This window comes from Symsagittifera roscoffensis, chromosome 2, assembly GCF_963678635.1.
Source record: "Symsagittifera roscoffensis chromosome 2, txSymRosc1.1, whole genome shotgun sequence".
In the NCBI taxonomy this organism is placed as follows: Eukaryota; Metazoa; Xenacoelomorpha; order Acoela; family Convolutidae; genus Symsagittifera; species Symsagittifera roscoffensis.
Window position 1 is genome coordinate 4,509,666 of NC_087063.1, and position 21,381 is coordinate 4,531,046.

The window sequence follows — 21,381 nt, forward strand, 5'->3', positions numbered from 1 at the left end:
AGAAGATGGTGTTCACCTGTGATCATTTTTTGTAAAACTGGGAGGCTTTGAAAATTGCCAATTTGGAATCATTAACGCGCGATATAGTTCGTGCTTTGAACGCGTAAGCGGCAATGCAATCTGGTCCATTATATATTGCAATTAGAATGGAGGCAAGCTATCTGGTTTTATTTGTGGTAAGGCGACAATTCGTAACAGTTGAATTGCGTAACAAGACTGCTCGTACATCAGGGCAAAGCCCTGAATGTTCCGACTGCCCTTTAATCCATATCCAGAAAAACTAAGTTCTATACGAAATCAAAGATCAATTGTACAACTTTGAGTCCTACGAAATTAATACGACCAATTAGCTAGCCTCAATTCAATTTGCACGATTTTGTTGTGCGGGGTATTTCGCCACATGTATTAATTACGCTTTCAGCATTATGAATAAAATCTTCAAAACGCGCATATATTAGTCCAGCGCATGACCAAATTGGCAATTTTCAAACTCCTAGAACTTTGCAAAAAATGAACCGAGGTAAAATATCTCTTTTATATTTGATTTCAGGGAGTCGATATATTCAATGGCTATAAAAATTTTTTGTCAAAAACTATTATTTCGATCGTCGAAAATTGACTGAATAAAAAGAAAACCATCCCAAGCAAAAATATTCCCTTTTCTTCGAAAGTCGGGACAACAAGGCATTGGCAAGCAGGGAATACCTTACTCCGCTGCGCTTTTACATTCGGCGCGAGAATTTCGGTGCGTGTAAATCAGTGTTTGCCGCTTAATCTACTATTACGAATTGTCGATTGTTACGAATTGTTGCTTGTCATGAATTGCCACCTGTTATGAATTGTCGGCTCGAGCTTAATCATACGTTTATAGCCGCTAAAAAAATTTTGATACATAACATAGCGTGCTTGGGTAAACTTTCACAGAAAACCCCGTAAAAATCCAAAGTTTTTTTTAATTTCATTTTTTTCAATCAAAAAATTTTTAATAGAGGTCAAAGGGTAGTCTTACGTTCAGGAATTAGCCCTGATACGATCGGTTTTGATAAAGCTATTTTTAAAGTTAGATTATTAGTAGGTTTTTAATTTCGAGATCATGATAATAAAAAGGGAGCATTGTTGGAATAGGTGAAGCCGATTCGACTGCTAAAAACGAGTCCTTATCGGGATTCAAACCCTGTTAGCCCGAAGACGGTCGCGTTAACACAATGTTGTGTCCGACCCTATTCAATGTAATTTCGCAGTCGGGCTTATGTGTTGCGTGCTTGCCAGTACAGAAGTACGAACTGTTAATGATGGAAACAAAATGCCTGGTGGTTATTGGCAGCCGATCTGTGTGGACGGCGATCTAAACAGCCGATCTGTGTGGACGGCGAGGGCTGCGTGCCCACTTCTGCTTCCATCCGACTCTGCTACCAGTGTGGCAAGAGCTGTGCCCAGTTTCCACTTGTGGCTTGTGACTACTGCCCCGCAGGTACAGTCAGATACAGCCATCCACACATTTCACCTAACCACACATTTCCACCCCAAAAGCAGGCATTTCCAGAACAGATTGCTTCTGGGGTGGAAATGACTGGGAGCCATATTCACCCATCGCTCTTTTTGCTCTTTTTAATAAAGTGTCAATGAACGAAATGAAGATATTTTTTTTCAAGATAAAGTTTTGCAAGTTGTTCACGCTCAAATTGGGTTTTTCGTGGCTTGACTTCATGTGCTCGAGTTCACTGACACTTTTCCAATTGTCTGTTAGTCATTTTCAGTGGAATATTTTTTCCTCGTACGATTCTGCTCTTAAATTTTAAGTCCCATTAAAATTGTAAAGCAAAATCTGCAAGGGGCGAAATATGCCACAAAAATCAAAAGGCGAGAAATGTGTGTGGAGAAATGTGGACTAAATCAGTGAGAATTATTATATAATTAGTGCTCATGGAAAAAAACGCTATTTTATTGGGAGATAAAATCGACAAATTATTCTACCTGATTTTAAACCTTATTTCATGCTGATTATGCTTGCGACTAGCAAGGGTATTGCAATCAGGTACTAAACTTTTCTTACTGTATTTAACTTAGTTCACAGGATATCCAAGTTTAGAGGATCTACAGAGCCACCCAAGTTTCTTTTTTAACAGCTCTAGTTCCTGTTATAGAGTAACTGTGCTTAGAGTTAATTAGTTACTGTTGTTACAGCTGAAAAAGTTTCTAGATAATGTCGAGAAGGTAAAACGATAGTCGTCTAATTGTTAATTCCGATAGAAGAGATTGTCAACTTAATCTTACAAAGTTAGCATAAAGAGTGGTTAGAAACAGTATCCAAGGGTGACAGACTGTTCCAAGGACAAACACCTGCTAATCAATTAGTCTAGCACCAAGAGTGAACATTTGATTGACAGCTTCCGAAATGAACTCAATTACTCTATACAACACTTCCCCTTCGATAATGAAACTTTAGTTGAGTAGAAATGGTTTCGCTGGTTGACTTTAATGACTGAAATGGTTGATCATAGATGGTTGAAAAGAATTACTAGCTTCATGTTTGGCTACAATTTAGACTTTAATAATGACAACTTTTTAACAACTAAAAGATCACTGAGCAGTGATACCAATTGAGTTTTAAGTCACTAATGACTCACCCTCTCCCTGGGTTAGAACAGTTTTTCGGAAAGTTTTGTAAATCACTTGTTTCCTTCCTTGTTTTGATTTATGAAGTCAATCATTACGCCCCCCATCTTGGTGACCGCCGTTCTTTTGCGCCCGCTTTTTCTAGACGTCGTGGATGATGTCTCGTCCTGGCTCTCCCCCTGGCTGCTGTATGAGACCAGCTTTGCTTTCTTTGATGAGGCTCCTTTTTTTCTACTGGCGGTGATCGGTTTCGACTGGTCCCCTGGATTGGACATTCCTTGCTCCCTTGGATTTTGATTATCCAACTCGGCGCCTTGTGCCGGAATGGTGTCCTGGTCAGTTCCAACCTCGGCCTCTGGTAGTGCTGCTGCTGAACGTTCTATAGGTGCTTCAGGGGTGGTAGTTAAAGGCTGTTTGGCTCGTTTTACCGAGATAATCGGTAAGTCTTCGCTGTCTTCTGATTCAGAGTCGGTATCTTCGAATCGGCGCCCGGTCTTTTCCCGTTTCTTTTTCGCAATTCGCTGTGTTAATCGTTCCTTTACTTCGCGCGGAGTCGGCGGTGGTAATGCTGTTTGAATAGCTCGCTTTTTCACTTCGCTCGATGGTACCGGTAATACGGATTTGGCTGCAACTTAAGACTTCTTTGGTATGGGCTTCGTGGCCACTCCCGATTTCCTAAACACAACCCCATTGTCTAACGTTAGTGTATGTGTACTCTCAGATCTAATTTTAGAATGAATTTGTCTATACCTTTTTAGGTTTTTGTTCCCAGTTCGCTGAAACAACAATCCGGATGGTCCCGGTTGTCCATTGGGGTTCGCACTTCTAAGTATCGACGGTTCGTCGTCTTGATTCGCGGATTGGTCCACTGTAAGGCGTCGTGCATGGGTCCTGTTTTTGATATCGTAGGCGAGGTCTGATCTTACACTCCAGTTTGTATCAGCTGGATGGGGCATGTCTTGCACATTAGGATCGGTGGCATTTTTTGTTTTTATAACCCGTGACCAATCCAGATTTTGCAGCGATGGTTTTCTAGTAAGATTCCGTAAAACTGTGTTTTTGCTTCTCTACCATGATGAGCTTCCAAGGGCGAAATTTTAAGTGTCGAGTTTTTTGAGAATCTGAGGGCACCAAGGGCCCGTTCGACCATTTTCTCCAAGGGTTCAGGATTCTTTTCGTGAGCAAAGGTAAGAATAGAGTTCTTAAGACTGCCAATGGTACGCTCGACGCACCCGGTTGCTCGATGGTCGTTTACTGGTGATTTAATGATTTCAATGCCCTCCCCATTACAAAAAGCTTTAATCGCGTTTGACATGAAACTAGTTCCCTGATCAATGTGGATTTTCCGTGGCACCCCGTGGTTTGATATATAGCTCTTCAAGAATTTCAATATTTTGTCTGATCGATTATTTCCACAGACCATTGCCGATGGCCAACGAGAGAACCGGTCGACCGCCACTAGTACATATTTTGGGGATTCATTTAAGTAATTGATGGGGCCCCAAAAATCTAATTGGACTGATTCATTTGGTTCCGGTACCGATCCCAGTTGATTTTTATTTATTAACGTCTTTAAGTTCTTACCAGCTGCAGTACATTCAGGGCACCCTTCGGCAATGGAAGCTATTGAACGGTAGATGTAGGGATACCAGACATCTTTTGCGGCATCGAACATATTTGATTTCCCGTGGTGGTACGCGTGGCTTCGGTTATTAATTGCTGACTGAAGGTTAATTGGAATTACTAATTTATCATCCATCCAAACTACGTTTTCCTTTACTGAGAAATCATTGACGAATTGGGCATAATAACGGTTCATTTGAGTAACTTTTTCGTGAATTTCAGGATCTTGTGTAACAATGAGATTGCGAATAGCGCTCAGTTGGGGGTCCGATACATAATTTGATTCTATGAATTTTAAGTTAAACAGGTCAGGTAATGAAGTAGCTTTGTTAACGATTTTACAATTTCGCGGGATAATTGACATACATACAAGGTTTGGGTCCACTGGTGGTACTGTTTCTCCTTTGAATTCCGAGGGTAACGAGAGAGTTGTATTTGTGCGTATTGATCTTGTCTCTTTGGTAATGGCTTCTAGTGATACATTTGGGGGCAATTCTTCGATTTCGTCGCTACTACTATTCAGACATGGATGTTGTTTAAGGAATTTCTGCCATTTGCGCATGCTGCGGTCCATATCGATATTTGCTTTTGAAATTTGAGGGCTGGATTTAAGTAAATTTTGATTTTGAGAGTTGGATTTAGATAATTTTGAACAACTGTGTTCTGATTGAATAATAGCCCCAACTAATCCAGTGCGTATTTCGCGTAGCCGTCGGCTTAAACCACGTGTTTGAATCTGATTGGTTGATTTCCGCTTACATGTTTTTCCGCCCTCTACCGAGTCATTTTGTGACGAAACTTCCAGTCTATTTATAGAATGCTTATTATCCGCTGTACAAATTGGTCCCTTGGATGTATTTGGTCCCTTGGATGTATTAAAGCCAAGCGCAGTGCGAATTAGGTTGATCTTTGCCACCGTAAACATATTATCATACGTACTAATTGGCGTTGCTTCTCTACTTGGATGACGTGATAAGTAGTCCGCCAAACCAATTTTAGCCCCCGGTTTATGCTCAATTTGAAAATCAAAAGGAATTAGTCGATCTAACCAGCGCGTTAAACGAGTAAACATCGTTTTATTTTTCTTGTTATTACCGTTCAAAAGGGATATTAGGGCTTTATGATCGGTAACGATCAAAAAACTTCGGCCAAGCATGTAATTTCTAAAGTATTCAGCCCCCCACACAACTGCCAACATTTCCAATTCGTTTGTTGAGTATTTGTTTTCCGCTTCGTTAAGATATCGCGACGCAAACGAGATTGGGCGCCATCCTTCTGGTCCTAACTGTTCCAACACCGCGCCGAGCCCGTTATGGCTTGCATCGCACACTATACAAATGTCTTTGTGGATATCAAAGTGCCGTAATTCAAGAATGTTAGAAACTTGTTTCTTAAGGTTTTCGAACGCGTTCTGGCATTCAGGTGTCCAAATGTATTCATTATTTTTGCTTAGTAGGGGTCGCAGCGGTGCCGATGATTCGGCCAATGCCGGCAGATACTTGTGCAAACTATGAATTGACCCCATAAACGATTTTAATTGTGACAAAGTCCGTGGCGGCGTTAGCGCCTCTATTGGTTCTGTTTTTCTAACCAATGGAGTAATTCCAGTCGGGGTTATTTTATGGCCTAGCCATTCGCATTCTCGTTGGACGAATTTACATTTTGTCAATTTTAGGGACATTTTTTCACGATCCAGTTTCTTTAAAATTTTCTCTACCGTCGCTATGTGGTCTATCGCCGTTCCCTTGGTTACGACCAAAATATCATCGATGAACGCATGCGCTTGCGGGTATTCAGCGAGTATACAATCCATTGCGCGCTGGAATTCCGCGGGCATTGTAGTGAGACCATAGAATCCGGTTTTGAACCGGTATGTACCCGTCGAGCGGCCTCCAATAAGAGAAAAATTGCACTGTATGCTCGTCTCAGCGTTTAGTGGCAGTTGGCCATAAGCGTATGTTAAATCCATTGTTGTGAAATATATGTCTCCCTGTTTTTTTTCGCTAATCGTTTGTCCAACCGTGTCCATTAGTTCCTCGATATTCGGCATTTGGTATTTATTCTTATGCACTTGTTTATTTAGTTCCCTCGACTCGAGTGCCAGTTTCACGGACCCATCCGTTTTTACTGTTATTACTATTGGGGACACAAAGTATTTGTCCGAGCATTCGGATAATTTTTCGATATGACCCTGTTTCAATAATTTGTCAATTTCGGCATCCACTTTTTCTTGCAGCGAAATCGGGACTCGACGCCCCTTCTGTTGTACTGGGGTGAGGTTTTCAAAAAATTCGGCTTAAACTTTGTAGTTTCTTATTTTCCCTACCCTGCTAAAAAGGTTTGAAAACTGCTTACTGAAATATGTTTGCCATGAATCCAACTCCCCCTCCGGTTCCAGTGCGTCCTGACTGCCTTCTTCAATGGACATTATGTGGTCCCCTGGTGATTGTTGCACCAACTGGAGTCCTAGTTGGGGCATCAGATCTCTTCCAATTATTGATGGTCGGTTCCCTCCGATTACTTTTATCCTTGCATGGATCTTCCAGCCGTTTGATTGTATTGTTACTGCCATTGTTCCAATCATCTGTAGTGGATTGTTCCCATAATCCCGAAAAGCATTGTCCTCCTCCGTAAGATTGTCCAGTTTTACTCCTGATGTTCCCAAAGTTTTCCGCAATTCTCCGATGGTGAAAATTGAAATTGGGGACCCGCTATCGATCCACACTCGAGTGGGTTTCCCATTGACTTTGATCGGCAATTGTGCCCCAGCAACTTTCAATTCTGTGACTCTTTTTCGCTTTATGGCCATAACCATATAGTCCCCGTCGGAGCTGCTTGAGTCCCACGAGTGCACCACTGGATTCTTATTAACCCATCCAATGGAACTTGCATGTTGTGATGCTTCTTCGTCCGCCGAATTTTCTAGGTGATGATCGTCGCCATTCTCCCGTATCATTCCTACGGCTCCCTGTCCCCGCTGGTTTCCACGTTTTCCCCTGCAGGTTCGTTCGAAATGGCCAATTTTGTGGCAAAAATTGCATGTAACCCCCTTTGCTGGGCATCTGTCCAAGTGTTCCCTGGTGAAATTTTGTTGATCGCAGTTATAACATTTGTTGTTATTGGGGAGATTTCTGCCTCGATACGATCCTCGCCCTTGTTAAGAGCCCCCGCCCCTTGCACGATTGTTCCGATAACCTCCACGGATTATTCCGACTGGTTCCGATTTTATCTGGATTCCTCCGCCTCCTGATGATGATCCTGGGGCCCCCACTGGTCCCGTGGCAACATATGATGATGCATACTTGTTACCCCTCTCGTACGATAGAGCTATCCGGTACACTTCCTCAGGTGTTTTCGTCGACCTGCATAGTTCCTTTTGTGCATCCCGATTATTCATGTTAACAATGAATACGTCTCTTAGTATTCGGTCTTCTAGTGTTCCAAAATTGCACCGCGCTGCCAATCCGCTGAGTACGGAGTGGAATTGCTTCATATGTTTCATATGTTTCATTTCTTTCTTTCTTAAATTCCGTTTCCAACGCGTCTATCATCCGTGGGTAACGAATCGTCGTGAGGTCCAGGTGTGGTCGTCTTTTGTGCAGTTCATCCTGCCCCTTTTCCCCAGACACAAATACAGGTTCGAAATCAACACCTGTTCTGATTCCCGCCGATTTTTTCCGTCTACTTCCTCGGGCAAGTCAGTAATTTGGGCCTCTGTGAGTGTCGCGGCGAAGTAGAAGTTCATCGGGTTTAGTGAGTGCTTGGCGACCATTCCCCATTGGAATCTGTTAATCCAGAATTCCCACATCATTGGCGGTTCCGTGCATTTTGCTGGCCAAAAGCCCGTGATGCCCAGTGGATCCTTTCCCCCACCTGATCTTGCTGACTGCGCCATGTCGAGAAGGTAAAACGATAGTCGTCTAATTGTTAATTCCGATAGAAGAGATTGTCAACTTAATCTTACAAAGTTAGCATAAAGAGTGGTTAGAAACAGTATCCAAGGGTGACAGACTGTTCCAAGGGCAAACACCTGATAATCAATTAGTCTAGCACCAAGAGTGAACATTTGATTAACAGCTTCCGAAATGAACTAAATTACTCTATACAACAATAAAGATTGATTTTTTAACTAACAGATAAATAATTGATTTTGTTTCAATATTTGTCGGCTTATTTGGCTGGTGTTTTTTAGCAACATTGTGTTCAGTTCAATTGTTTTTATTCAGTTCAATTTTGAAGAATGAAACTATATTTCATGGATTTTTTATTTCTATACGCGCTGAAATTTTCAATTTGAAAATAAAAATTTTAAATTGTTTTTGTTGCACAGCGTATTGTTTTAAAGTCTGAATTTTTTCAGATTTTTTGTTTCGTAAGTTTTGTTTAGCAGTTTCGACTCGACTGTTTTGTCTACGAAAGATTTTAATTATAAAGACAATCAACCAGCTGGTGTAGAGGCAACGTACCTAGCGAAGATAGAAAAGAATTTTGATTCGATTCTGTCCGGGACCTGTTTTTTGCAAGCTAGATTTCTTGTTTTTTCGGTTTATCGTCCGTTTATTTCTTTTTGTCGGCTTAGTTCCCGTAGCTCAAAATTTGAAGGATCGGCTTTCCTCCAGGTTGCTGCAACACCCTTGCTTGTGACGAAATTTTTCGAGGAAATTTTCTGCTATTTTAGTTAATTGTCTATCTGCTTTTTTGTCGGCTTAGTTCCCGCAGAAAAGAGATTGTGAAAGTTCAGCTTCTTTCTAGCATTCCAAAAGCTCCTTGTAAAGTTTTTGATGGTGCAGTTAATAAAAGTTTTAAGTTTTTTTTTTCAATTTTTGATTTTGCTTCTGTTTGATTTTTTAATTATAGTCATACATATTTATCGCAAGTGGTGCAAAACTCAGCTGTGTGAAGAAATGTTAACATATGTTTGGAATAATTTTTATATCATATTTTATGTTGTCTGTTGGTCTGATTAGCATTTCACCTGGAGTGCACTGAGCCTCCTCTGACGTCACTGCCCCAGGGCAGGTGGATGTGTCCCCTCCATCCCCACCACTACAACCCCACTCTGCAAACGAGCACCAGTTGGACCCAAAGAGTAGTCTACCACCAACAGGTACATGACTACTGAATGAAATATATTGATCAAAAAGCCGGAAAATTACAAATGTCAACTTTTTTCGGAAACGAGAAAAAATTTGCAAATTAAATTCATGTGTTAGTATGATTATTAACAGGTCTCGTCTCAATTAAAGACATATATGAGTCGAAAAAGACATTTGGTTTTAAGCATCAATGAAATGAAAAATAGAAAGTGAAAATTGATATTATATTTGAGATTTGTTCTTCTGATACCTGCTGGAAAATCTATTTAAAAAACATCAATTATCCGAGCTGGTCCGGCGTGCAAAAGAAATCATGTAAAAAAAATCATTTTTCTACGAAAATTTTTTACAAGAACTTTTTTTTGCATGAGAAGCTGTGCTTTTTGAAGCTTCATGAGCCAGGTATTTTTGTTTTCTTACATATTTGTCATTTGCTTAGTTCTCCAAACCAATAGATACAGAACAAGTGAAGAGAAAATTTTACGAGAACCTAAACAAAAAGTATCCACCATGGTTCGACAAAAACGAACCAAAGCGAAGGCCGAAAGAGTTCGAAATTGACGTGCCTGTATCTATTAAAGAAATGTACAGAACAGCGAAACTGAAAACTGAGCGACCGGAAATTCTTCAAAATAGTTCTTCTTATTCTGATACAATAAATAATGAAAGTCAGTTCGAGTCTTTACTTCATGATGAGAATAACAAAAAATTAATCGACGGTCTTTTAAACCTTATTGTAAATCATTCCGATTCACGATGTCCAACTAGTCATAGAATGAAGGAATGCGGAACTTTGAAAAATTGTAACCTTGAAAATAATAACGATAGTGTCGGAAATGTTGACGACTCGGAAATAATATCAGCTGTTCAATCGTTGTCCGATCACAGTTTAGCACGAGTCAACTCGTCGATTGCGGCTTTATTTGACATTGAAAGGAAGACAATCTGGCTGATGGATAAACCGTGGTTGTGCATTGGATCGGACGGTGATATATGCGACGTGGTGTTACGTACTAGCTTGTGCAAACGGGTATCACAAAAACATGCCGTTCTCTTTTTCGATGCCAAATCAAGACAGTTTGAAGTACTCAATTACAGGTAAAAATTACTTCTTGACATTTCACAGGATAAAAGTATATTGAAAACTTTGTCTGACAGTGTAATAGAAATTTTATTGATACACTGAATCACATTTTGTAATCGGTATATAATTTGTGACTCGGGATAAATTGATCTTTCGATGTGCGCCCACCCCTTCCGTAATTATCAATAATTATCAAAAATAGCAAAACACCAAAAGGCATTAACAAACGCATGTAATGAGGAGCTGTGGCTGAGTGGGTAAGACACTCGGCCATTAACGCAAAGGTCTGTATCGAATCCCACTTCGGCCACGGTTGTAGGGGTCTCAGCGTCTTCCTCCTCCTCAAGGTGGGACCGGCTGCGACGAAATGGATGATATTTCTCTCCCACACGAAAAAAAGGCCCACGGTTGAATCGTGGGAGCTAGGCCAGGGCTATTAAAAATAGCACTCAATCGATTGGCCGACTGAACATTTTGTGTGACAAGAAAAAAATTTTGAAAAAGGAAAAAATCGTTGGAATTTTTTTTTCGAATTTCTGTTTTGGCGATTATTGCTTCGAGTAAAGCAAGTTAAATTTTGCTGCTCTTGCATTGTAATGATTGTATCTCAATACAGAACTTTGTTCTCGGCAAAATCTTAGTAATTGGTGACATAATATAGCGCATTAAACCTTCTTTATAATTTGGCTTACTGGTACGGCATTTAAGGTGGTGCTTGAAGCCCTCCATGATCCGTGCTCATTTCTTGAAGGTGTTGAAACATCATCCAGGCCAGAAAAAGTAACAAAAAAATTGCATGTAATTCTGACAATGGCCTCAACAGCGGTTTTCTGTAAGGAGCCGAACAGCTCGTTTGTCTTATAAATCGTCTTAATTTAAATTAACCTAACTTAACAACAATCGTATGAAATTTTTTGACATGTCTTAACAGCGAACATGGCACGATAGTTGATGGTGTTCAGCTTGGATGTGAAAATCACAGCAAGCCAAAGCAACCCGACAAAAAATGTCACGCAGCCAATTCAATGGATCCTTCTGCAACTACTGTCGAATCTGTCAGATTGTTTATCACGAAAAGTAGCGATAGTTCGAAATATGCAACCTTGAAAAAAGCACAGCAATATAAACGACAGGCGACGATGCGTACTCATCAAACAAGCTGCAATTGCGAAGAAATTATTGTCTTCGGGGGAACAATAGGCTGGGAAGGATCGGTGCACCTTCATCATGGATCAGTGTTGAGAATTGGATGTGTTTCTTTAGTTTTGTCAATCTTGTGTTGAATTTTAATTCGAAATTCTAAACCCTGACCAACATTTTTTTGCTGTTTGTTGAGGATTAAATTTCAGAATGTGTATAGTTGGTTGTATGGTTATTGTTCCTACTCTAGAAGGAAGTTGCAGAATATTTGTGCTTTGTAGGGGTTTTCTAGATAAATTTCAACTTTTAGACTAGCCGTATTTGACGGAATTTTTTACACAATTTGAAAGGTTTAAATTTAGGAGCTCAAATTTAAGAAGATGGTGTTCACCTGTGATCATTTTTTGTAAAACTGGGAGGCTTTGAAAATTGCCAATTTGGAATCATTAACGCGCGATATAGTTCGTGCTTTGAACGCGTAAGCGGCAATGCAATCTGGTCCATTATATATTGCAATTAGAATGGAGGCAAGCTATCTGGTTTTATTTGTGGTAAGGCGACAATTCGTAACAGTTGAATTGCGTAACAAGACTGCTCGTACATCAGGGCAAAGCCCTGAATGTTCCGACTGCCCTTTAATCCATATCCAGAAAAACTAAGTTCTATACGAAATCAAAGATCAATTGTACAACTTTGAGTCCTACGAAATTAATACGACCAATTAGCTAGCCTCAATTCAATTTGCACGATTTTGTTGTGCGGGGTATTTCGCCACATGTATTAATTACGCTTTCAGCATTATGAATAAAATCTTCAAAACGCGCATATATTAGTCCAGCGCATGACCAAATTGGCAATTTTCAAACTCCTAGAACTTTGCAAAAAATGAACCGAGGTAAAATATCTCTTTTATATTTGATTTCAGGGAGTCGATATATTCAATGGCTATAAAAATTTTTTGTCAAAAACTATTATTTCGATCGTCGAAAATTGACTGAATAAAAAGAAAACCATCCCAAGCAAAAATATTCCCTTTTCTTCGAAAGTCGGGACAACAAGGCATTGGCAAGCAGGGAATACCTTACTCCGCTGAGCTTTTACATTCGGCGCGAGAATTTCGGTGCGTGTAAATCAGTGTTTGCCGCTTAATCTACTATTACGAATTGTCGATTGTTACGAATTGTTGCTTGTCATGAATTGCCACCTGTTATGAATTGTCGGCTCGAGCTTAATCATACGTTTATAGCCGCTAAAAAAATTTTGATACATAACATAGCGTGCTTGGGTAAACTTTCACAGAAAACCCCGTAAAAATCCAAAGTTTTTTTTAATTTCATTTTTTTCAATCAAAAAATTTTTAATAGAGGTCAAAGGGTAGTCTTACGTTCAGGAATTAGCCCTGATACGATCGGTTTTGATAAAGCTATTTTTAAAGTTAGATTATTAGTAGGTTTTTAATTTCGAGATCATGATAATAAAAAGGGAGCATTGTTGGAATAGGTGAAGCCGATTCGACTGCTAAAAACGGGTCCTTATCGGGATTCAAACCCTGTTAGCCCGAAGGCGGTCGCGTTAACACAATGTTGTGTCCGACCCTATTCAATGTAATTTCGCAGTCGGGCTTATGTGTTGCGTGCTTGCCAGTACAGAAGTACGAACTGTTAATGATGGAAACAAAATGCCTGGTGGTTATTGGCAGACTTTTGTAGGGTAAAACGTTGAACAATTATCAGGGATTGTAACTTTTGGCTTGTAATTTATCTGGCTCCGTGTGTTTACTCGCTTTGTTAGTTTAATGGCTAGTGTAGGTTATTGTTGCAGTAGTGAAACAGGTTCGAATCTAGTAACAAATTATCTTTCTCTTTTACTTTACTAAAATGATCAACTTATGCTTAAGCATGAACACAAAAGTTTTTTTGAAAAATCTGGCTTCGATTTTATTTGTTATGTTTTAAAAGTCAGCATTTTATGAGAAAATCTTTCATTCAGATTTTGTTTCTTCGAAAATTGTTGGCGATAATTTTTGCTTGATACTCTTGCACTTGAAGTGGATCAATTGCAGAGTATATATCCTTTAATCAATACCGCAGAAAATTGGATGCTTTCAGGTGTTGATGAATTAATAAAAGTGCAATGAGCTCTTGTTTTCCTCGAGTTCATCGAGGAACTCTCATTAAAGATGTATTGGACAACCGAGCTGAAAACGAAAACATGTTTTATTTGGAGACAGTTGACTCTTTGGACATGGATGTATTCAATCGAATGGTGTGTGCTTTCATGAATTCGCAATCCGGGGGAAGTATCTGGCTAGGTCTGGACGAAAGGGGAAGATGCCAGGGAATAGGAATGGACAGACCCTTTAGAGACAAAATAAGAAGAGAATTTGCTCAAGTAACGTTTGATTGCGGCTATTACGTGTACGTTCAATATTTGAGAATCGCGCTCTTTTCCGATTTCACCCCCTGTTTATTCTTCTGTTTGAAGCACTATTTACACATGCGAGCATGTGAGCGTAGTGTTTTAGTATGACTCTACTTTTTTCCCAACCTACTTCGCAAATAAAAGTGCTCATTTGGTGGCACTTTTGCTTTAATCACAATCTACTGTAGGATCGGAAATTTCGTAGTATCGGTTGTCGGCTTTGTTTGTGGCTTGTGTTTTTTTTGTTGTTCAAGCGTCTGTGACTGAAAGGGAAGAACATGAGACTCAAAACTGAAGGTTACAGGCTGAATTAAGCAGAAAGGAAAAGTTTTATTAATTCGAGGCTTATTTCTACCTTCTCTAATTTCACTTGTTAGAGCTTAATTTTATTTATCGCGCTGGTGTTTGCGAAACGCAGCTTCGTATTTGTGTCCAATGTGTCGTAATGGATTGAAACTTTGTAATTTAAGAAAAGTCATGAATATTTTCCAAATATGACAGAATTATATTATACCAGTCAGACTTTTTTCGGGATTACTTCTTTGAAATTTTTTATTGCAGCTCGAATCGCTTCGCAATGAAAAAATGCAATTTTAAGTTGAAAATTGAAAAATCACACTGCAAGGCAAGAATTTCCGCCGCATATATTTTTTAATTCTTACACTTGTCATTAAAAAACGAATTCAAACCCCAGCGTATGTTTAAAACTATAAAAAATTGGGAATTCAAGTGAACTTTTATCTCACAAGTTAGTTTAACTAGATCATCCAAATCCAGAAAACTTTCAGATACTCAACATTTTCCGAAGTGAAAGAAAATATATGTGTTCAAAATGGCTAGTAAATTTTTTTTATGTTCAAGGAGTCAACTGTCTTTAGATAAAAACATGAAAAAATTCTTTTTTGATCCAGCTGTCTCAAATTAGGTTATTTTTGTCAAAAAAACTGTCAATAATACCTTGTTCTCTTGAAACTCAAAGAGCTTTAAGGCGGCCTTATATTTGTTTCTTCGAAATTCGAAAATTGACGTTTTTTCAAAAAACAACTTTTTTTTTTCTTGCGTTCATTGACTCTTTTTCATTGCCTATGTTTTGATAAGTATTTTATTTCAATTAATTAAAACGTTTTCTGAGATCTGAAGATGGATGATTTTTCTCTCCCACTCCCCCACAAAAATTCTATTCCCCCTCTCCCACAAAAAAAATTGAACTCTTATTGTATGGTTGGTCTTTGTTGTAGACCTTACGGAGACATAATTTTTTCCCGAGTCCTGGACGAAAGCGGAGAGCCGATAGACGAACTGTTTGTGCTGCAAGTGAAGCTGCCGAAGATTCTTCTCAGAATCAACAATGAGACGCCTCAATTTTTCTTAAATGGAAACTTCTGGAAACGAAATCCAGTCGGGGAAGTTTACAGAGTCCACAGAACGAAAAGTAATATCCAGCTCATGTAGATTTTATAGATACTTTAATTCTATGGATTTTATTTAGCCAGATTATGCCGTTTTGAGTTTTCAGATTACATTCAAAGTGAATTGATGGCCAAGTTCAATTTGAGCGCTTTGCTTTGACCCTGAAATTACATTCAGGCGTTGCTCTAATGCGTCGAGATAAAACCATTGCTAAAATTATTTTGATCGTAGATTTGAGGGACGTTCATTTGTAATAGCAAGTGTCGAGGAATATGCCGAAGATTTTAATTTTTTTTTTCAGTATAAAGTATTGATTTTTTTCAGGATGAAGTTCTGAAAGTTTTTCACGTTCAAATTTGTATTTTCACGGATTGACTTTTGAAGCTCTTTTTGAATTCAAATTCTTTTGCTGCAAGAAAAGGAAATTACTGTCTCCGATAACGAAGTTCAAATGGCGCGAAAACACGGGAATGAGTTTAAAAAATGAATTCCATATTTCAGAATTTCGAGAGCGAAAAATATCTATTGAGCTAGTTTTCTCAATTTAGGTTATTTTAATTTAAAAAAGTGTCGACCATAAAATATTCATGAAAATCAAAGATCTCTAAGGTGATATATTTTGATGCTAGACCAGTAAATCGATGTATCAGTAAACCGAAAACCAATTGATGTAATTATTACGTAAATCGGTTTACTGATCTGGTAATTTACTGACACATCGGTTTACTGTATGCACCCCGTTTTTTTGTCTTTGAGATGTTTGAAAAAATTAAAGTTCTTCAAAAAAAACTATCCTTTTGTTGGGTCTCGTTAAGATCATTCACACTTTTCCAACTGTATTTAGACTAATTTTAATGTTTTTCCCTCAGGGCTGCGAACGATTAGAAAATGGGCCTTGTTTTGTTTTTTTGAAGTGCTATTTATTGTTTTAATGAAATTTGGTGAGAACGGTTTGAAGCAAGCTCATATCAGTTCATTTATTACATTCATAATAGAAGTGTAAGTGTTCTCAGCGACCGAGCTTGATTTTCAATTGTTAATCACTGTCGGCTTTGTGTTTGTTACACCATCGTTTTATTTATTTTCTGTTGTAGCTTTCGAATTTATTACGATATTTTTCAAAGTGATTCTATTTTGTTTTAAACTTTTTGCAACTGAAGAATACGTAGCATTTGCGCAGACCGTGAGAATTATGAGATAATTTGATTCAAATGATTTGCAGGTTGATAAATGAAAACCAATCTAATTTCAGTTTTACTTTGAATGTTCTCTTCAAATGACCGACGACAATATTTTATACGACAGTATCGAAGCGTCATTTGACCCAAATATTCAGCAGATACAGAACCCGTACCCTCCGACTCACAACCCGAAGTTCAGATCCCGCCTAGCGAATCACGGACCGCCAGGTGTTTCCGATTCATTTGATTACCAATATGTAGACGTTAATGGGGACTACTCGATTCTAGATCCAAATCCGACCACTGAAAGGTATCCATTACAGTCTAACCAGGAGTATCAAAATGATGATGCTTATGGAAACGGATACCCGACGAGTGGCCAGGAGTATTTAGCCGATGACGACACATTGCCGACGGAAGATCCCTCGTTTTATTACGACTCGGTTGACGCTACGGCTATGGGATACGGTGGCTATAACCCCGCGGGCAATAGATACGTAAACGAAACCCATCCTTGCGGACAACAAAACGGACCTCAAAATTATCAACGCGAAGTCGATGACCATTTCTATCCTCACAGCCAGTTTAGCACTAATAATGTACATAGTTCAGTTATGCAAGATAGCTTAGAAGTTACAAACAATGATTTCAGTCGCTACGAAGACGTGAACGCAGCCATAATGACTCCTTCTAACATCAATTCTAACAGAAGAAGCCAACAGCGCGATAGGTCACTGACGATAAACGAACCGACAATGTCATTTGGCAGCACTGATGCTGGGCAGCCAGTTTACACTGGTCAACCGTATTACAATCCGGATGCCGACGCGCACCAACATGCGATGAACATCCAGTCAAGTTGGAGAGGTTATCACACCAGAAAAACTCACGAAGATCAACACCCGGTGGCTGGTAGTTATCTCCCGCAAGATGAATCGAGTTACGAAGATTATAACACCCGGCTGCCCGAAGGCTTCGAACCCTCGCAAGTACCAGAAAGTTACGATCATGACAAACATGCGACAGTGATTCAGAAAAATTACAAGGGATACAGGGCCCGCAAAGATTACAAAGCGAAAAGAGAGCGAGCTAAGCAAGCTAAAGTTATTCAGTCGAGTTATCGTGGTTACAAAGCAAGGAAAAAGTTTGTAAGTGAGCATCATATTAGAGCAGATTCTGTGAAGACTCATTTCGAAAATGAAGACGATTTTCTGGAACGCGACAGGGCAGCTGTGAAAATTCAGTCGAACTATAGAGGTCACAAGACTCGGAAGGAAATTTCGAAACGTAAAGGTAGTTCGAAGGCAGAAAATGAAGATGCGGAGATTATTCAAGCCGCCGCTAGAGGTCGAAAGAACCGAAAAGAAGCGAACGACGATCAATATCGTCACGAAAAAGCAACTGTGATTCAAGCGAACTACCGAGGCTACAAAACTAGAAAGGATTTGGACAAAAATAATAATGAAGAAGATGATGTTCAAGTGGTTCAAGCTGCGGCTAAGGGCTACAAGTCTCGCAAGAAGTTCGCAGAAGAGAAAGAACAGAACCAAAAAGCGATCGTGATTCAGGCAAATTACAGAGGCTATAGAGCCAGAAAAGATTTGAAAGGATCCGATGGTTCTGACGACGGAAACGAAAGCGACGACGCTAGAGTTATTCAAGCAGCAGCGAGGGGCTACAAATCACGAACCGACATAAAAGGGGGAAAAGAAAGTGACGACGAAGAACACGCTGACATAATTCAAGCACGAGTGAGAGGATACCAAGATCGCAAGGAGCTTGAAAAACAGCGACACATGAATAAAAAGGCGACTGTTATTCAATCTCATTACAGAGGATACAGAGCTAGGAAAGGATTAGAAGAGGATGACAATGGCGATGATGTAAATAGTGATGATGTTGGAGCTATTCAAGCCGGTGCCAAGGGATACCAAACTAGACAGAATTATAGCCAGGATTCAAAAGAAGCAGATGTGATCCAGGCACATGTGAAAGGATACCAGACTCGAAAAGAGAGAGTTAAGGATGTGAAAAGATATGATTCGAGAGATCGAACTGACTTGGGAAGTACCGACGATGACCGAAAAGACAGGAAAAAAACCAATGACGAGAAAGATAATGCTGAACAAATCCAAGCGAGTGTGAAAGGGTATCAAGTCAGAAAGAAATACAACGAGGATAAAAACATGGAAGCGGCCTGGGATCGAAACCGAAGACTGCAGCAGCAGCAAAAACGTGAACAAATGAAGCCAAACAAAGGTCAAATTCAAGTTGGACCAAGAAAGTATACCGAGTATTTGGACCACAATCAATGGGCAAAGCGACAAGAGAAGAAGAAATCCGGAGAACCTGTATCGAGACTACCAACAGTGTTGAATTCAGCAGAAGGAAGTGAAAAGAGGTCCAAAATGCAAAACCAAACGCCAAGTAAAAACTCGAATGTATCGTTTTCGGAACCATATCACGAACAGAACGACGTCAGGAGTTACCCTAAAAGTCCAATTCCGCCAAATACACGAGAGTTTTCAGATATTACCTCAGTTTATTCTGAAGACGAAAGTGTTGTACAGAAACGAGAGCGAGAAAGATTGAAGAATAAATTACTGAAGAAAGAGAAAAGTCCGAGACGAGTGGAGGGAACAATCCCGAACAAAGACGAACTCCGCTCGGAAATTCTGGCCGGCGATAGTTACCGTGAACAAAATGGCCACGATCGTCAGCAGCGGAACCACCATAAGAAAGAAAAGGTACGGGAAAAGCACGCTCGGAAGCCGATGGTGCGTGATTTTTCAGCGGAGACTCTTGACAGTAATCTAGAAGACGACGAAAGTCTGTATGAATTCGACCCTCAAATCAAAAAAGTTCAAGAGCATCAATTGCGAGGATATCACAAGAAGCCTAGATGGATCAAACAGCCTAAGGATTCCGAGGAGGAAACGTATGAAGACGAGGAAGATGAAAGTGACGATGGTTTGACTTCGGATGACCAGTACGGATACTATGGCAACGGAGCTCCTATGTACCCCCAATACCCGGGTATGAATGGGATGCCTCAAATGGGACCCCCAGGTGGACATCCTCATGTGGCATTTGTTCCGGTACCCTGGGGTAACATGCACCCCCTTGAACAGACACTGTACGCGTCGCAGATGGGACCCGGTGGTATGCCAATGTTCTCGGGACAGTACCCGCAACATATGCTACCTCAACAGCAGCAGCAGCAGGACGCACATGGTGATAGGAATCAGCATCAAACGAAAATCGCTACAGCTAAAAAGGTCCCGGCTCCTCCACCGGGAAAGGATTTCGTAGAAAAAAATAAAAGTAAAGCCGTTCAAAGAGAGCAAGAAAAAGGAAGCTACAAGCACATCGCTTTGAAGACTAAGAAAGTCAAAAGTGAACCAGAAGTTTCTCAGACTAATAAGGTTGAAAAGGCAAAAGAAACGCGGAAATCTAAAGAAACTGGTCTGATCGAGGCTCGAACCACCGCCAGTGACAACCATCACGTGAAAGTTGACATAAACTTAAACATTCCTCCTGAACAATTGGCTGCCATGCTGGGAATCGATCCTAGTACACTTTCACCTCGTCAACATTTTACTATCAATACAACAACTGATAAGTCACCAGATAGACGAAGGAATGCACAGCAAAAAGCGATCAGAGAGTCAAACGAAGCTCCGTTTTCGAACAGAAATCAGCACGAACAGGAAAGACAAACGCACAGACGAAATGTCGCTATGCAAGAACCGATGATAAATAACTACACTGACGAGCGAAGAGGCCAAGCGAAACCAAAGGAACCTAACCCTTACTCCAAGATCCCGCCGATTCCCCAGAACGCCAAAAATCAGAGGCAAAATAATCAGGACACGCACCCGAAAACCGATGTATCGCCTCAACGAAAACAGCAACAAATGCAAAATAAAACACCAAGTCAACAGCCGCCGAAACCGGTGTTTTATAAACCGTATACGCTGGAAGATTACAAGAACCTGAATCTGGATGTTAAACTTCCCGTCCATTTGGGACCCGAGTTTGATAAAATAGAGGAGCGAAGAAAAGTCAGGGATAAACAATCTTCATATGCGAAAGTGGTGCATGAACAAAATATGCACCATATCAAGACGATGAACAAGTTTGAAAAGCCGAGTGATATTAAGCAGAATAGGTTGTCGAGAAGGAAAGTCGGGCTGGAGTATTCGAAAAGTGTACCGAAACCGAAACAGCCGGAGTACAAAAACGAACATGACGATGACGAGGAGTCGCCGCCTATGACTCAAGATATGCAGAGGCTGGAAGAACTGAAAAGGCGTCACGAAATGGACAAGTCAGCGGTAGCTAGCACCACTTGAAGTTAAGAAAAAAAGAATCATAACTGATCTCTAACCCTCAAATAAAGGACTGTTGATTTTATTTTTGTTTCATTTTTTGAAATATATATAATTCGTATTATCGCCTTATGTATATAGTGTTGATATTGTAAATAAAATTCTGAAAATTTTTCAAATTAGGGTGAATTATAGAAATATAAAATAATATTTTAGAATTGCAAAATTTACTCATATTTTCAAAATTACCAAGGTTTCAAGCAAAAGATTGGAGAAATACTGCTAATACGTGCTAAAAAGACGTGAGCCAGGCAATAAGCTGCAATCCATTAGAGTCGTCGGTTAATCTTTTCTTGTTTTCAAATGTTATATCATTCTTCTTTGTAGATATTGAAAGAACAGGTTGGAAAAATTTACCCTGTTCAAAACCTTAAAAAGTTTCTTTGAAAGCGTCAATTGGCCAATAATTTGAATTGTTA

The 21,381-nt window shown here is 39.8% G+C and overlaps 2 protein-coding genes across 3 annotated transcripts; both read left to right on the forward strand.

The window, feature by feature from the left end:
- Positions 1-510: 510 nt before the first annotated feature.
- Positions 511-11,834, forward strand: LOC134839658 (PHD finger protein 12-like). The gene is made up of 5 exons (XM_063855281.1): positions 511-520; positions 1,325-1,471; positions 9,207-9,346; positions 9,775-10,433; positions 11,351-11,834. The coding sequence occupies exons 1-5, from the start codon at positions 511-513 to the stop codon at positions 11,700-11,702; spliced, it is 1,308 nt and encodes a 435-aa protein (XP_063711351.1). The 3' UTR covers positions 11,703-11,834.
- Positions 11,835-13,653: 1,819 nt separating this feature from the next.
- Positions 13,654-21,118, forward strand: LOC134838863 (uncharacterized). Of its 2 annotated transcripts, none has more exons than XM_063854155.1 (2): positions 13,654-13,976; positions 15,219-21,118. In XM_063854155.1, exon 2 carries the CDS (start codon positions 16,667-16,669, stop codon positions 20,924-20,926), a length of 4,260 nt encoding a protein of 1,419 aa, XP_063710225.1. In that variant the 5' UTR covers positions 13,654-13,976; positions 15,219-16,666; the 3' UTR covers positions 20,927-21,118. The 2 variants fall into 2 exon arrangements, with proteins under 2 accessions (XP_063710225.1, XP_063710226.1); XM_063854156.1 differs by having other exon boundaries at positions 13,654-13,950.
- Positions 21,119-21,381: the final 263 nt, after the last annotated feature.

Bases quoted from the DNA above. Each gene is read 5' to 3' on its own strand.
- LOC134839658 (XM_063855281.1), top strand. The intron at 1,472-9,206 runs GTACAGTCAGAT...TGGTCTGATTAG, and splicing joins TTGTGACTACTGCCCCGCAG to CATTTCACCTGGAGTGCACT. The intron at 9,347-9,774 runs GTACATGACTAC...TCATTTGCTTAG, and splicing joins GAGTAGTCTACCACCAACAG to TTCTCCAAACCAATAGATAC.
- LOC134838863 (XM_063854155.1), top strand. From the start codon at position 16,667: ATGACCGACGACAATATTTTATACGACAGTATCGAAGCGTCATTTGAC.